The 15,186-nt window shown below is 42.8% G+C and overlaps 1 protein-coding gene across 5 annotated transcripts in view; it reads right to left on the bottom strand.

The window, feature by feature from the left end:
- Nucleotides 1-10,331: 10,331 nt before the first annotated feature.
- Nucleotides 10,332-15,186, bottom strand: part of LOC128688933 (putative neural-cadherin 2) — a 971,397-nt gene continuing 966,542 nt past the window's right edge. For 4 of the 5 annotated variants that reach the window (XM_070085435.1, XM_070085431.1, XM_070085433.1 and 1 more), the window contains 2 exons: nucleotides 13,907-14,170; nucleotides 10,332-12,389 (listed from right to left, as the gene is read on the bottom strand). In XM_070085435.1, the coding sequence (XP_069941536.1) occupies nucleotides 12,058-12,389; nucleotides 13,907-14,170 (596 nt within the window). In that variant the 3' untranslated portion in view covers nucleotides 10,332-12,057. The remainder of the gene's footprint in view (nucleotides 12,390-13,906; nucleotides 14,171-15,186) is intronic. The other variant, XM_070085434.1, reaches the window with a different exon arrangement.

The raw sequence follows: 15,186 nt of genomic DNA on the forward strand, positions 1-15,186 counted from the left end.
GCTACTTCTTGTGTTGAATTTTTTTTTTTTATTTTATTTAAAACAACACAATACATTAAATAGATAAAAGAACACAGTATCAGTTCTTACACAAAATTACAAATTTCATTGTCTAAATGAACACAGACGATTAACGTTGTGTTGCCACAAACTGTCCCTCATCCCCTATACATTATATCCCATGTTACTATGTTAAGTTAAGATTACACAAGATGACATAATATTCATCATTATTATTATTATAACCAAAGATGACCCCAAAACTACAATCTGCATTATTTTTTCCACTTTGTTATTTATATATCCTTCATACAGAATCCTTACAAATGCCATAACTGATTCTGTAACACTGTTAATTTTATATTTCCATACACTTGTCACGATTACCGTTAATTTTGATAGATCTGATCCTGACAGAAAAATTTTACTAATCTTCCCCCTTCACCCAGAAGCAAAGAAACTAATATCACCAACAGATTGGGATATATACAAACTTTTACTAGAGTTCATCAAATGTTACATTGCTATGTTGACAATGGAGTGTATCACCACCTCTAAAGAATGTACATTATTATATTTCCCTAATAAAAAAAAAACAGAAATTTACTATACATGAGAGTTGTTTAATAACCACTAACTTGTTTATCTGATATATTATGAACTCAGCCATAAAGATAAATTAACCCTAGTCACCAGTTTACTGTACACTGTATCATGTTTTCCTCATAATAACTCCAAACACAGGGAGCCTTCTTATCGTTGAGAAAATTGCATTCATACACCACACACTACATTTACACACATGCACCTCCATACCCAGAGCCATTCACACTTGAACACCCAGGTGTTCTTGTGCCATCCCTGCACCCACTAAACGTTGAACCATTACACAAAAGTTAAAAAACACGCTAAGTGAATACAAATTTAAATATTATCTATAAAACTTTGTACACAGAAACAACACAACACTTGTTATTCGTAATTGTTTGTGGCATATATACAAACTTTTACCATCATCCATCAGATGATACATTACTAATTTGACACAGGAGTGTCTCACCACTAAAAAAAAAAAAAAAAAAAATTAGATAATAAAAAAAAAAAAAAAAAAAAAAAAAAAAAAAACACAAATTACTGTACATGAAAATTTAAGAACCAAGAAATCGTTCATCTGATATATTATGATCTAAGCCAGAAAGTTAAACTAACCCTGAACATCATTTTACCTGACATGAGTTCCTCATAATAACGCCACACACCGGGAGTTTTCCTATCTTATAATACATTACTTTTAACACAAACACTACATTCACACACATTCACCTCCATACCCAAAGCAATTCACATGTGCACACAGTTTTACGTGTTCCATTCCTACAACAGCAACCGGAATCAGACTAGTTACCACCCAACCATAATCCATTACACTACATACCATCCACCCTTGTCATTCGCTAAAACCATTCCCATATACGCCACCACCACTGAAAACCCCTGAAAACCCGACTACCAAAGAATACCAGTCCCCTACATGGTTATCACTGTACCAATTGCTGGAGACGACTGACTGTAATCTCTCTGTAGTTCTCTGGAAAACAAGCTCCCCACTGACTCCCATAAATAAGTTTGTTCCTACGAGCAGTCCTGTATATACGCGCTGCAATTGCCTTAATTCGAATCCTACCCCCAGCATCTCTCATTCCCCAGGAAATATACAGAAAATCCACTACCACATACATAATCGCCCTTTTTACCTCCCGTGATACCCCTTTTACCTCTAATGTTAAAGCTCGCAGGGTCTCTACATTACCCCCACCTAACAGACGAAAAACCCTCGCCAACCACATCCGTACCTCCCTCAATTCTTCACAAAAATAAACTGCATGAAATGCCGTTTCCAGCTCACCACACTGACTGCAGGACGGTTCCCTCACCAAACCCATTAAACTCAAAACTGCTTTTGAAGCTAGGATCCCCATCATGAATCTGTATACCAACTCACGTACCCTAGGCATTAACCTGAGCCTCCTGAAGTCTTCCCATATCGTCCCCCAATCATACAATGGATAGACCGATACGCCCTGCAGGATTTCCTTCCTCCCACTCAATGATACCAAACGCCCCACTTTAAGTCGCTCAACATCTTTAACCAATAACAAAACCCTCAGCATATCCTCACATTCAATTAACTCTTTACCTCCCCACCATCTCCGCACATCCCCCATCACCTTCCCCACTCTTACCCCTCTTTCCCCTCCAGCCCTAACGAATGACTGTTTTACATATATCGCTTTCACCCTCGGCCCCAGTGCTAAAAGACCCACACCCCCTCTGCGTACATTCGACATCACCACTTCCTTGCTCAACCATGCTCTCCCAAAACCCCAAACATAACGTAGAGCACGTCTCTGTATTTCTTGTACGTCCTGTGTTCTCAAAGGATACACTTCCGCTATACCCCAAACCTTACTGTAAACCAGCGAATTAACTATTACCGCCCTCTGCTGTAATGTGACATCTCCCGCCCGTAAACCCCTTAATCTACTCACTACTTTCTCCACTACCCTCTCTGAATTTACCTGCCTAGCCTCCTGCGCATTCGCCATGTATAAAACTCCACAAATCTTCAAATTATCCACCACTGCCCACCCAAACTCCAACCCCAAGCCCCCCCCCACCCAAGCACCCACCTCCAGTAAACACGATTTCGCCCTATTTACTCTCATTCCCGACACCTCCCCAAAAATCCCCAACACCCTCCCCACCATACGCAATTCCTCCACCCCTTCTATCAGGATAGTGGTATCATCCACATACCCCACAATGCCTGAGCGCCCTTCCCTCTCCCCATTTAAAGCTCCCACCCCCTCAACGAGCCCATAGAACGGATGTTGCATGCACGCAAACAGAATTTGTGAAAGAGGGCACCCCTGCCGTAATCCCCTCTCCATTTTAACCAGCCTTCCCAATCTGCCATTAACTTGGACCCGTACCATAGCCGCTGAGTATAGCGTATCAACCCACCTCGCCACTCCCAGTCCAAACCCCAGACGCAACAAACAAGCCCTCAAAAATTTTCTATTCACACAGTCATATGCATTCTCCCAATCAATACCCAAAAGTCCTCCCCCCTCGCAACCCTCCAAAAAGTCCCTTATGCGCCCATGCCCAACTCTCATACTTCGTCCCGGTATACCCATCTGTCCCCTATGTACAACCGCACCAATTACCTTCTTCATCCTATTACCTAATATCTTTGCAAAAATCTTGTAGTCAGAACACATTAGTGAGATAGCTCTATACGCACTTAAAACAATTCCCACTTGCTTTTTCCGAACCAACACCACCACTCCAATACTTTGTGTCTGACTTAGCTTGCCCTCCCGCAGCATACAATTCATGACCTCCACCAGACAAGTCTTAATATGCTCCCAATGAACTCTGTAAAAATCATTTGAAATCCCATCGATGCCCGGCGCTTTTCCAGTACTCATGTTAAACACTGCCTCCTCAACTTCCCCCACACTAATCGCTCCTCCCATCTCCATCCCCTCCACTTCTTTCTGCCCTAACCCACACCCCCCCTCCAACACTTCCTCAAAAGCATCGCCCTCCCCCCCCTTTCTCCATTTCTCTCGAAACCAGAAATCAGTATAATTACTCATGCCTTCTGTAGTAGTAAGCACCTGTCCCTTATGATATCCACCCATATCCTCACTAACCTCTAATTGCAAAATAGTTGACTCCTTCTGCCTTACCCTAAAACGTCTTAAAACACTTCCCGAAGGTTTATCCCCCCACAATACAGCCTCCAATCCTGCCCTCACACGCACAGCATCAAATCTGTCATTGTGTATCTCCGCCAGTCTACCTCTAAGTTGCTCCACGGTCCCATACTGCTTCCCCACTTCCTCCTCATAACACTCGTTCAGCTGACATTCCAAATAATTCTGTAACCCATACCTCCACCTGGCCTCTTCCCGTCCCCTATTTTTAAAGAATCCAGCAATACCCGGCTTAGCTCGCTTCTCCCACCATTCCAAGACACACGACCCCACATCCCTTGATCCCAAAAAAGAGTGCCACCAATCCCCAAAAGCCTCATTCACCCCCTCCCCCTTCACAAGTCTCGCATTTAATTTCCAATAACCAGTGTGTATCCTAACCATACCCTCCCAATCAAGATCCGCAATAACCGCCCTGTGGTCCGAAAACCCCACATCGAAGGTCCTAACTCCCAGAACTCTTATTGCCTCCGTAGCATAGAGCCTATCCAGACGTGCAGCATAACCCCTTCGTACAAATGTATACTCAATCCTCCAACCACCCCTCCCCACTACATCTAAAACTCCCACATCCCCCAACACATTGCGTAAAAACCCCAACACACCCCGCCCCCCTCGGTTCCACATCACCCTGTCGTATGACACAATTCCAATCTCCTCCTATCACAGTAACTAAAGGCAATCCCCTCAAATAAAAAAGCAAAACATCCCTCACGAAAGTTACCTTAACTGCTGCATTTCCATCCGCTGGCATGTATACTCCTATAAAACAAACACTTGTCTCACCCCACTCTCCCTCTACCCGCACCACCCTTCCACCCCCACCCTCCTCCCACCCCAACACACGCAAGGGACTGGTTTCCTTCACAGCCACAGCAACCCCCCCTTTTAACCTCACCGATCCACTCACATATAACTTATAACCCTTCAAGCGCAACTCACATCCAAACTTGTAATTATGCTCCTGTATGAAACATATATCCACATCAAATCTCCTTAAAAACCATTCCATCCACACTCTCTTAATCTCAGCTCTCAGGCCGTTAACATTAATGGTGACCACCTTGAATTATTACAATAAAGGCGGCTTTCCCCGCCGCTTTTGAAGGTTGCTTGAAAGACGTGGTTGTTGACTATAGCCACGTTTGTCACTTGGTCTATCCAGACCTCCGTTTCCCCCCTTTTCCTTCGACCCTTGCAGCACCACAGAACCGGTGCCACCATTACTCGGTAGCTCTAGCCCAGTCTTCCAAGGTTTCTTTCCAGATCTCTGCCCTGGCGTTAAGATATCTTCCATATCAGACGTCCCAGCTGCTCGCTTACGTGTGCCACCTCCACACGTTGCCTCAGCATCCATGTCCTCCTGGTGCACCTCAACCTCCACCGTGTGCTGCTTACTCTCGTTGCACAAGGTGTTCCCACACTTTTGTGCAGCTGCTACCCCCTCCAATACCCTCCCGTCCTTCTCCCCTTCCTGACTGTCTTCCACCTCCCCCAAGAAGTCTTTCAAGACCTCGTCCAACAGACCATCCTGTTGTAAGTCACTTCTGTCAACAGTCTCATCCGTAGAAGGTCGCTCAGACACAGTTCCCACAGGTAACGTGTCGCACGCTCCCATCTCCGACTCCGCTCTGTCTACTTCTTCACTCCAACTTCCAGACGCCTGTCTTGCAGCTTCACCTGTCGCAGGTGCCAAGGAGAGCAGCTGTCGTTCCACAGTTGTTGGCACCTGTTCCCTCCGTCCCTGCCTTTGATGACATTGGGCCGCCATATGGTCATAAGACCCGCACAGCCTACATGTCCGACGCTGTCCTGCATAATATACATAAACCTGTGTTCTGAACTCTTCCATCAGAACGTACGATGGTATAGGTTGTCTCAATGTCATCTTCAATGTGAAAGACCCCTCTGGCAGCCCCATATAAGGCCCATCCTTCCACACTCCCAACTGTGCCGAATGGATCTTGCCATACCTACGGAATACCTCCACAACATCATATTCCAAGGCCTCAAAGGGGACATTTCTCACCTTTACCCACGTTACATAGCTTGATACGTCATGTAGGCAGACCTCCACTGCAGAATTAACGGTCATCCTCTTTTCTTGAAACGCGTCGACTATGCTGGCGTAAAACCCAGCACTCTTGAACTTGATGAAGATCCTGTACACTCCATTCACTGCTACACCATACAACTCTTCGTTTGGTATGCCATATACATCGCGGATAATACTTGGCAGCAGCACCTGCATTGTAGAACTACTCAGGGCACCACGTACCAGCACCACACAGACAGTATTCACCCTGCGTCCATGTCTGTCCGCCATTTTGATTGCTCAAAACAGGTAAACTGCGCAGAAAATCAACTGAATCGGGAGCGCCTGCGCAGCACGTCCACTCGGCCCGGAAGCGAAGAGGACAATACACTTCCTGATTGGGTACACCTGGTGGGGTACACTTCCTAGTGGGGTACACCTGGTGGGGTACACTTCCTGGCGGGGTACACTTCCTAGTGGGGTACACCTGGTGGGGTACACTTCCTGGCGGGGTACACTTCCTAGTGGGGTACACCTGGTGGGGTACACTTCTGGTGGGGTGCACCACAAGGATAGCATCCTGCTGGTGTCAACTATGGCTGCTGATCAACAAAGCCAAGTTCATCTATGTGACATAGATGTATGTATATGCATTAGCTTTTATGACTAAATTAATCTATTTTCACTTCCTTGTCTTATTGCATTGTCGCCATAATGATTTCTATGAAATTATGAGTGGTCATGTCCAGGGTCTACACTGCATTCCCGAGTCAGTCATACAACAACGCTTCCTCCCACCCAGGGTTATAACTACGACCATTAATTTTTAAAGGTTCATAAAACGTTCTTTGTCATCGGTCAGGAGCGTGAGCAAATTTAGTCGAAAGGGGAAATATCCCCACCATTTGTGCCGAAAGATGTTGGATTCTTAGTCAGCCTGATGGGAGTGGCACCCCTTCCCAGAGAAGAGGGCTTCCTCCTACACGGAAGGGCACAAACCAACAGCCCCACCACCACCACCTGAAGGTGATAATTAAAACATACTTATCGAGAGGATCGAGCTTCCGCTACTTCTTGTATTGAATTACCCACACGCTTTAGAGCTTCACGTAATGTGAGGGTTGCCTCTCCTGTGCTAAAGATTTCTTCACACTGGATCCGTCATCAGCGACAGGAGTAAACACCCTGCCGGTGTAAACTGCTGGAGAGTTACATGGTCACCCTGCCAGTGTAAACTGTTGGAGAGTTACATGGTCACCCTGCCAGTGTAAACTGGTGGAGAGTTACATGGTCACCCTGCCGGTGTAAACTGTTGGAGAGTTACATGGTCACCCTGCCGGTGTAAACTGTTGGAGAGTGACATGGTCACCCTGCCAGTGTCAACTGTTGGAGAGTTACATGGTCACCCTGCCAGTGTAAACTGTTGGAGAGTTACATGGTCAACCTGCCAGTATAAACTGTTGGAGAGTGACATGGTCACCCTGCCGGTGTAAACTGGTGGAGAGTTACATGGTCACCCTGCCAGTGTAAACTGGTGGAGAGTTACATGGTCACCCTGCCAGTGTAAACTGCTGGAGAGTTACATGGTCACCCTGCCAGTGTAAACTGTTGGAGAGTTACATGGTCACCCTGCCAGTGTAAACTGTTGGAGAGTTACATGGTCACCCTGCCAGTGTAAACTATTGGAGAGTTACATGGTCACCCTGCCAGTGTAAACTGTTGGAGAGTTACATGGTCACCCTGCCAGTGTAAACTGTTGGAGAGTTACATGGTCACCCTGCCAGTGTAAACTATTGGAGAGTTACATGGTCACCCTGCCAGTGTAAACTGTTGAAGAGTGACATGGTCACCCTGCCAGTGTAAACTGTTGGAGAGTTACATGGTCACCCTGCCAGTGTAAACTGTTGGAGAGTGACATGGTCACCCTGCCAGTGTAAACTGTTGGAGAGTTACATGGTCACCCTGCCAGTGTAAACTGCTGGAGAGTTACATGGTCACCCTGCCAGTGTAAACTGCTGGAGAGTTACATGGTCACCCTACCAGTGTAAACTGCTGGAGAGTTACATGGTCACCCTACCAGTGTAAACTGCTGGAGAGTTACATGTTCACCCTACCAGCGTAAACTGTTGGAGAGTGACATGGTCACCCTGCCGGTGTAAACTGGTGGAGAGTTACATGGTCACCCTGCCAGTGTAAACTGGTGGAGAGTTACATGGTCACCCTGCCAGTGTAAACTGCTGGAGAGTTACATGGTTACCCTGCCAGTGTAAACTATTGGAGAGTTACATGGTCACCCTGCCAGTGTAAACTGCTGGAGAGTTACATGGTCACCCTGCCAGTGTAAACTGCTGGAGAGTTACATGGTCACCCTACCAGTGTAAACTGCTGGAGAGTTACATGGTCACCTTACCAGTGTAAACTGCTGGAGAGTTACATGGTCACCCTGCCAGTGTAAACTGCTGGAGAGTTACATGGTCACCTTACCAGTGTAAACTGCTGGAGAGTTACATGGTCACCCTACCAGTGTAAACTGTTGGAGAGTTACATGGTCACCCTGCCAGTGTAAACTGCTGGAGAGTTACATGGTCACCCTACCAGTGTAAACTGTTGGAGAGTGACATGGTCACCCTGCCAGTGTAAACTGTTGGAGAGTTACATGGTTACCCTGCCAGTGTAAACTGCTGGAGAGTTACATGGTCACCCTGCCAGTGTAAACTGTTGGAGAGTTACATGGTCACCCTGCCAGTGTAAACTGCTGGAGAGTTACATGGTCACCCTGCCAGTGTAAAATGCTGGAGAGTTACATGGTCACCCTACCAGTGTAAACTGCTGGAGAGTTACATGGTCACCCTACCAGTGTAAACTGTTGGAGAGTGACATGGTCACCCTGCCAGTGTAAACTGTTGGAGAGTGACATGGTCACCCTGCCAGTGTAAACTGCTGGAGAGTTACATGGTCACCCTACCAGTGTAAACTGCTGGAGAGTGACATGGTCACCCTGCCAGTGTAAACTGTTGGAGAGTGACATGGTCACCCTGCCAGTGTAAACTGCTGGAGAGTGACATGGTCACCCTGCCAGTGTAAACTGTTGGAGAGTTACATGGTCACCCTACCAGTGTAAACTGTTGGAGAGTGACATGGTCACCCTACCAGTGTAAACTGTTGGAGAGTGACATGGTCACCCTGCCAGTGTAAACTGTTGGAGAGTGACATGGTCACCCTGCCAGTGTAAACTGTTGGAGAACTTCTTTGATTACTTCACTAATTCAAACAAAGGCATTGCCATATATTGTATTTTCTGGCGTATAAGGCGCGCCTTTTTCCCACAAGTCCTGGAAAATCAGCCTGCGCCTTATATGCTCAAGGATAGGTCACGGGAAGGCTTTAGCGTAAAGTAAGAGGATAATTAACTCTTGAATATGATTACTGATTTACTATTATGATATTTCTATCGTGCGCCTTATATGCCGGAAATTACATTAACACGAGTTTTATCACATAACACATCAATAAGGGGATAATGAAGGCGGCGGTAACAACATCATGATTTATTTGTCATATAAATTTTACAAAAATACAAAGTCGCTACCGTCAGAGGCCAGACCAACACCTCTTCTCCGACCTCCAGCAGCAGGTGGTCAAGAATTTTACACTGTTGAATCAGCACTTTACCAAAGCTCTTATGGCATACCACTGTTGCTTTGACTAACACTCTGGTCAACTTCTCTGGAAACCATGTTACAAATGTTTGTATGCGCATACCTTTGTGTTTCTGTGTAATTAAATATTCATCCGCAAGTCACCACACGAAAAATATGAATATTTCTCATGCTCTTTCATACAGGGTACTTACATCATCAGAGGAATGTAGAACACAGTTCTTTAGTCTCCTCATGATGCAAATATACGAATTCTTCTGGAAATTAGTTATTTTTATAACTGACCTGCAGCTACAACTTAAGTGGTATTTTGTATATATATAAATGTCGTGCCGAATAGGTAAAATTGGTCAATTAGCAAGAACTCATTTAAAATTAAGTTCTTTCTAAAATTTTCTCTTATACGTTTAAATTTTTTTTCATGTTAATGTAAAAATTAGTGATTTTGTACCAAAAGAACATTAGAAAACTTACCTAACTTTATTATAACAAGCGCAATTTAATTTAGTCTGATCCAACTAAATATGTTTCAGATAAGTTTACAATAATTTAATAATAAAGAAACACAATGAAATATATTTTTTCGTTAGGTTCAGAATGATTTTTGCGAAAGTATTGCATACACAAATTTTCGCTTCCCTTATTCGGCAGGAAGAACGTTGCTATTTAAGCCAAAATCGCAAGTTTTACCTATTCGGCATGACATCATATATATAATTATATATATATATATATATAATATATATATAATTATATATATATATATATATATATATATATATATATATATATATATATATATATATATATATATATATATATATATATATATATATATATAATGTCGTGCCGAATATGTAAAACTGGTCAGTTAGCAAGAACTCATTTAAAATTAAGTCCTTTGTGAAATTTTCTCTTATACGTTTAAAGATATATTTTTTTCATTAATGTTAATGTAAAAAAAATTAATTTTGCACCAAAAGAATCTTAGAAAACTTACCTAACCTTATTATAACAAGAACAATTTATTTTAGCCTAACTCAACTAAATATATTTTAAATACGTTTACAACAATTTAGTACTAAACAAACACAATCAAATATATTTTTTTCGTTAGATTCAGAATGATTTAGGCGAAATTATTGCATACACAAATTTTCACTTGTCCTATATGGCAAGATGAGCGTTGCTATTTAAGCCAAGATCGCAAGTTCTGCCTATTCGGCACGACATATATATATATATATATATATATATATATATATATATATATATATATATATAGCGCAGGACTAATATGGTGTCTCCTGCATAGAATTTATGATTATCAGAAGAACAAGGAACACATATAATAATGAGAAAAACAAATCACGTACTTAATTTTCAGATTGTTACATTCACGTTATGGTAAAATTTAGTTTGTTTTACAGAGGGTTGACTGTGATCAGGAGAGCTAGTTGCAAGACTGCTAGGGAGTGCCTGCCTAACTTATTATTGTAGTGTTCGCGGGTAAGGCTTACATCCGTAAAGGTTAAACAGAGTCTAGGGAATGAGAGTTAATCAGGTTTAATCCCAGGAAGGAAAGGGTGTCTCCGGTTCTACGGACCAAGAGCCCTTCGCCACCATCAAGCTGGCCCTGCACGTCTCTAACTTGGCCCATGACGATTAGCAAGTACAGTGAGGCGCAGTGTCCAGAGTACCTCTTCACATGGTCGTTGCTGCATCAGTACAAGACTTGGGACGAGGATCAGGTCAGCTTCTTCCGGTGTGACTTTTGACTTTGTTTCTAGCTTTCTTGCTCATATGTATAAACATTATTCAACGTAATGCAACATTTATTATTTTTTAATCGACTGGTATTCTAAAAATCAAAAACGAAAATTGGACGCAAAAAACTTTCATCTCACACAAAGTCTTATTATGTACCTGAAGCCTCCCTGACGAGGCTTTCACTCTAATGACTTGTTCTAAGCAGGTTTACAGCGGTGGAATTCTTGGTGAAGATCATTTTTAATCACACAACCCAACTACTGTAAATGTATGGTATACAATACCAACAAGATGAAGGATTAGACACATGTGCAACATTTGGGTATTATAGACGTTTCACCCTCTGGTGGTTTTATCAACACAAAATCAAGGACATAATGGGAAGGCAATAGAACTATATACAAAAGACAGGTAATCAGTCCCTCCGGTGCTCTTTTGCATAAAGTTCTATAGTCTTCCCATTATGTCCTTGAATTTGTATAAAGTTACTGGATGGTGAAACGTCCACAATAAAGATACCCAGACGTTGCACATGTGTCTAATTCTTCAACCCAACTACTGTACACAATGTGCTAAAATAAATACACGAATCGTGTTTAGAAAAAGTGAGAAAGAAGAGAAGAAAAAGATAAATCTGTAAAATGATTATCTGGACAAAATAATGTTGACAGTTTACGCTGTTTATAAATAAATCTTATATTAATCTTAGCACGTTGAAATTATTATTGGTATGATATGGTAAGGAAAAATGTAAGTAGCTGTATACACTTAAGGATATTTTGGTAATTTTATATGTGAACTAAGTCACTTATTTGGTCTTGAAGGCACGTGGTGGCTCGGGAATGGGCATGGGGATTGTTATATCCAGGGATTCTGGGAGTATTGTGTTTGTAAGCCTGTCGCTGATTGGTGCAGGAAGTGGGTCTGGGTACACTGCGGGTGTAGTCATGTCTCCGTTCTGACCACTGGACTTGTGGATGTCACAGCGAATTGTTGTGATTGGTGGAGAGGTGTTTGTTTTGCCTTTGTTGACCGGTGATTGGATGGAATGGGAACCAGTAGGGTCCCACGACTCCAGTATTTGGGCCACCTCACGAAACCCTCCCAGAAGTTTGGTGCTGCCGCTGCATGTCTCAAGACCTGAAGTTGCAAGGAAAGTGACTCGTTATTGCACTTTCTAAAATTGTTTTTTTTTTGAGGAAACACTGCCCATTTAGTACACCTTTAAATTACTTTTATTAATTATATATATTAAGTGCTAATACTATCGATATCTGAAGAACGAATTTTCAATTTATTGTAAAATTTACAGTAAAAATATAAGAGGATCTGCTACTGCCTAGCTGCTCGATGAGGTTAAGGTACAGCTCCTGGGCTTACTTTTTTTTATAATAACTGTGATTGTGGTTGAATTGCCTCCAACTAGACATTTAGGAGACTGAACTCCAGCTCTGGAGCCTGCTACTAACCTCGCTGGGTTCGAGAGCGCGCAGAGTCCCAGTTCTGAGTCCTGATGTTTAGCTACCGTGTTTACGTCCAGCTCATGTGGAACTTATATAGTTGTTTGAAAAAGTTGAACTCCAGCTTTAAGCTGTTTAAAGAGATGAGAGCTAGGTTATACCAGTATAAAGGGCTGAATTCCAGCTTCTGGGTCTGCTGATAACCTAGTTTTGTTCGTGAATTTTTAAGCTCCAGCTTGTGCGTCTACGAATAAGGTGTAGCTTGTATGTGCAGGGATTGAGATCCAGCTTCTGGGCCACGCTTCGTAACTGTTTGAGGGGAGAGTTAGCCTCCAGCTCCAGAACCTGCTGCTTATCTAGTCTAATATTTCTCAATTTAAATTGTCACATTCAAAAACTCGTTGAAACGTCCATAAAACTTGCTCTCATACACTTAGAAGTCCCTCCCATACCTCTCCATCACCCTTAAAACTCCCTCCTATATGCTTGCAACACCCACGCACCAACAATTCCATCCTACACTCCTACTACGCCCTCATAACTTTCCTACACGCTGCCCCACATACCATTTCTGTACTTCTCCAAAATACACCTGCACTCTTTACACACACACACACACACACACACACACACACACACACACACACACACACACACACACACACACACACACACACACACACACACACACACATTGAAAAGACTGGAAAAAAAGAGGAAGGGAAACGATTCTAGAATTTATATCTACCATTTTCCTCTTTCATGAGATACTGTAGTAAGGGACACAAACCCCGGGCACCTTCCTCACTCTCACCCACATCGATACATACCTAGTTAATTTAATAGTCAGTACCTTGTTATGATTCTTTTCTGGTTAGGCCTGCAGGAGAGAGAACAAGGGAAAGGTACCTGTCTTTTACGCGTTTGTCTAGGGTACGGAGACCTGAGCCTCTACTACACCTTACGCTATATGACCCACGCGGATAATTATAATGATACTACTACTACTACTAATAATAAAAATAATAATAATGAATATTCCTTCCCTTCTACACTTATGGTTCCCTCCTGGTTAGACCTGCAGGAGAGAGAACAGGGGAAACATCCCTATCTTCTGCCCTCCCTTCCTTCCCTTCTACACTTTAGGAAAAAAACTAGCAACATTTTTTTCCCTTCCTCTCCTCCTGCGGGACTTACAAGAAGAAAGTGATCCAGGAGAAGATCCTTCACCTTCGTAAGCGTAGTTTCTCAGGTCGTCGCTGACAGGAGAGTTACCCAGCCCTCCTCTACAGCTGCCGTTCTTGCTGCTTCCTCTCCTGTCGCTGCCGCCCATGCTTTCGCTGCCGCCCATACTACCCGCTCGCCGGTGACTCCCGTCCGTCGAAAACTGGGTTCCATCCTGCTTGTGGGTCTTGGTGATACTGGCTACGGAGGAGGCGTCTACTTGCAGCACATCCACGTCTGTGCCAGAGCAAACCCGTATCTTGATTCATTTTAATGTATATTTGGGCTGAATTTTTTTTAAATATTTAATGTGTGTCTAGTACATGGGAAGCCTGGCTGCTGGCGTAGGGTTTCTGTCTGGCGACGAAGGATCGAGCCTCTATCACTTGAGAAAAATGACCCATACGGGTTTAATTCATAACAGTAATACAAGGTGAAATACCTGGGAATGAAAGATAGCATAAGATCTTAGAGTCAACAGCGAGGTTATGTGCTGAGAACGACTGCCTTCACCTGCCCACCTCTCCACATAGTTTGGTGCTGGGGTGTGAGAATCTTTACAGAGCTCTGAGTGGCATAGCTCCAGCACTCTGTATATACAATAATCCTCTTGCCTGAATCTTATACGTAGTTTATTTGTATTAAAGTCTGTTGTGTTCAGGTAAAACATTAAACCTGAAATTTGTCTAACCAAAAAAATATTCCAATCTTTAAAAGAGGGATTAAAATAAAGTGGATATATAATAAAATATATACACTTCTCAGTGTATATATCCTATATAGAGATGTTTAAATAGTAGATAATTTAATAGGCTTATTAACTGTCAAAATCATGAGCGTCTCAAACTACATTCTAACAATCAGTAAACTTCCATCTCTTACAGTTAAAGATGAAAGTAAACTCTGAATATATTCACAGTGAAATATACTCCTCTGGCTGTATATAAACTGGGTGATCTGTAGTCATTGCCTGGTGTTAAAAGTATTTTTCTGTTGCCCCGACGCTCGCTGGCTCGCTCGCTCAACTGAAGTAAATATCCAGATAAAACGTTGCCGCCTCTAAATAAATACAGAGGCTCATATTTAAAACAAAATAAAATGTTAATTATTTTTAAAGATAAAAAGTGAAAACTAAGGCTGTAATTGTATATATTTTACATATATGGAAAACAACCACGGTGGGAGTTGAGTGATAGCTCTAGGTCTGTCGTGTTGCGATCAACACATCATGAGGAGCTTGCAATGTTGCAGAA

This window comes from Cherax quadricarinatus, chromosome 16, assembly GCF_038502225.1.
Source record: "Cherax quadricarinatus isolate ZL_2023a chromosome 16, ASM3850222v1, whole genome shotgun sequence".
NCBI classification, from domain to species: domain Eukaryota; kingdom Metazoa; phylum Arthropoda; class Malacostraca; order Decapoda; family Parastacidae; genus Cherax; species Cherax quadricarinatus.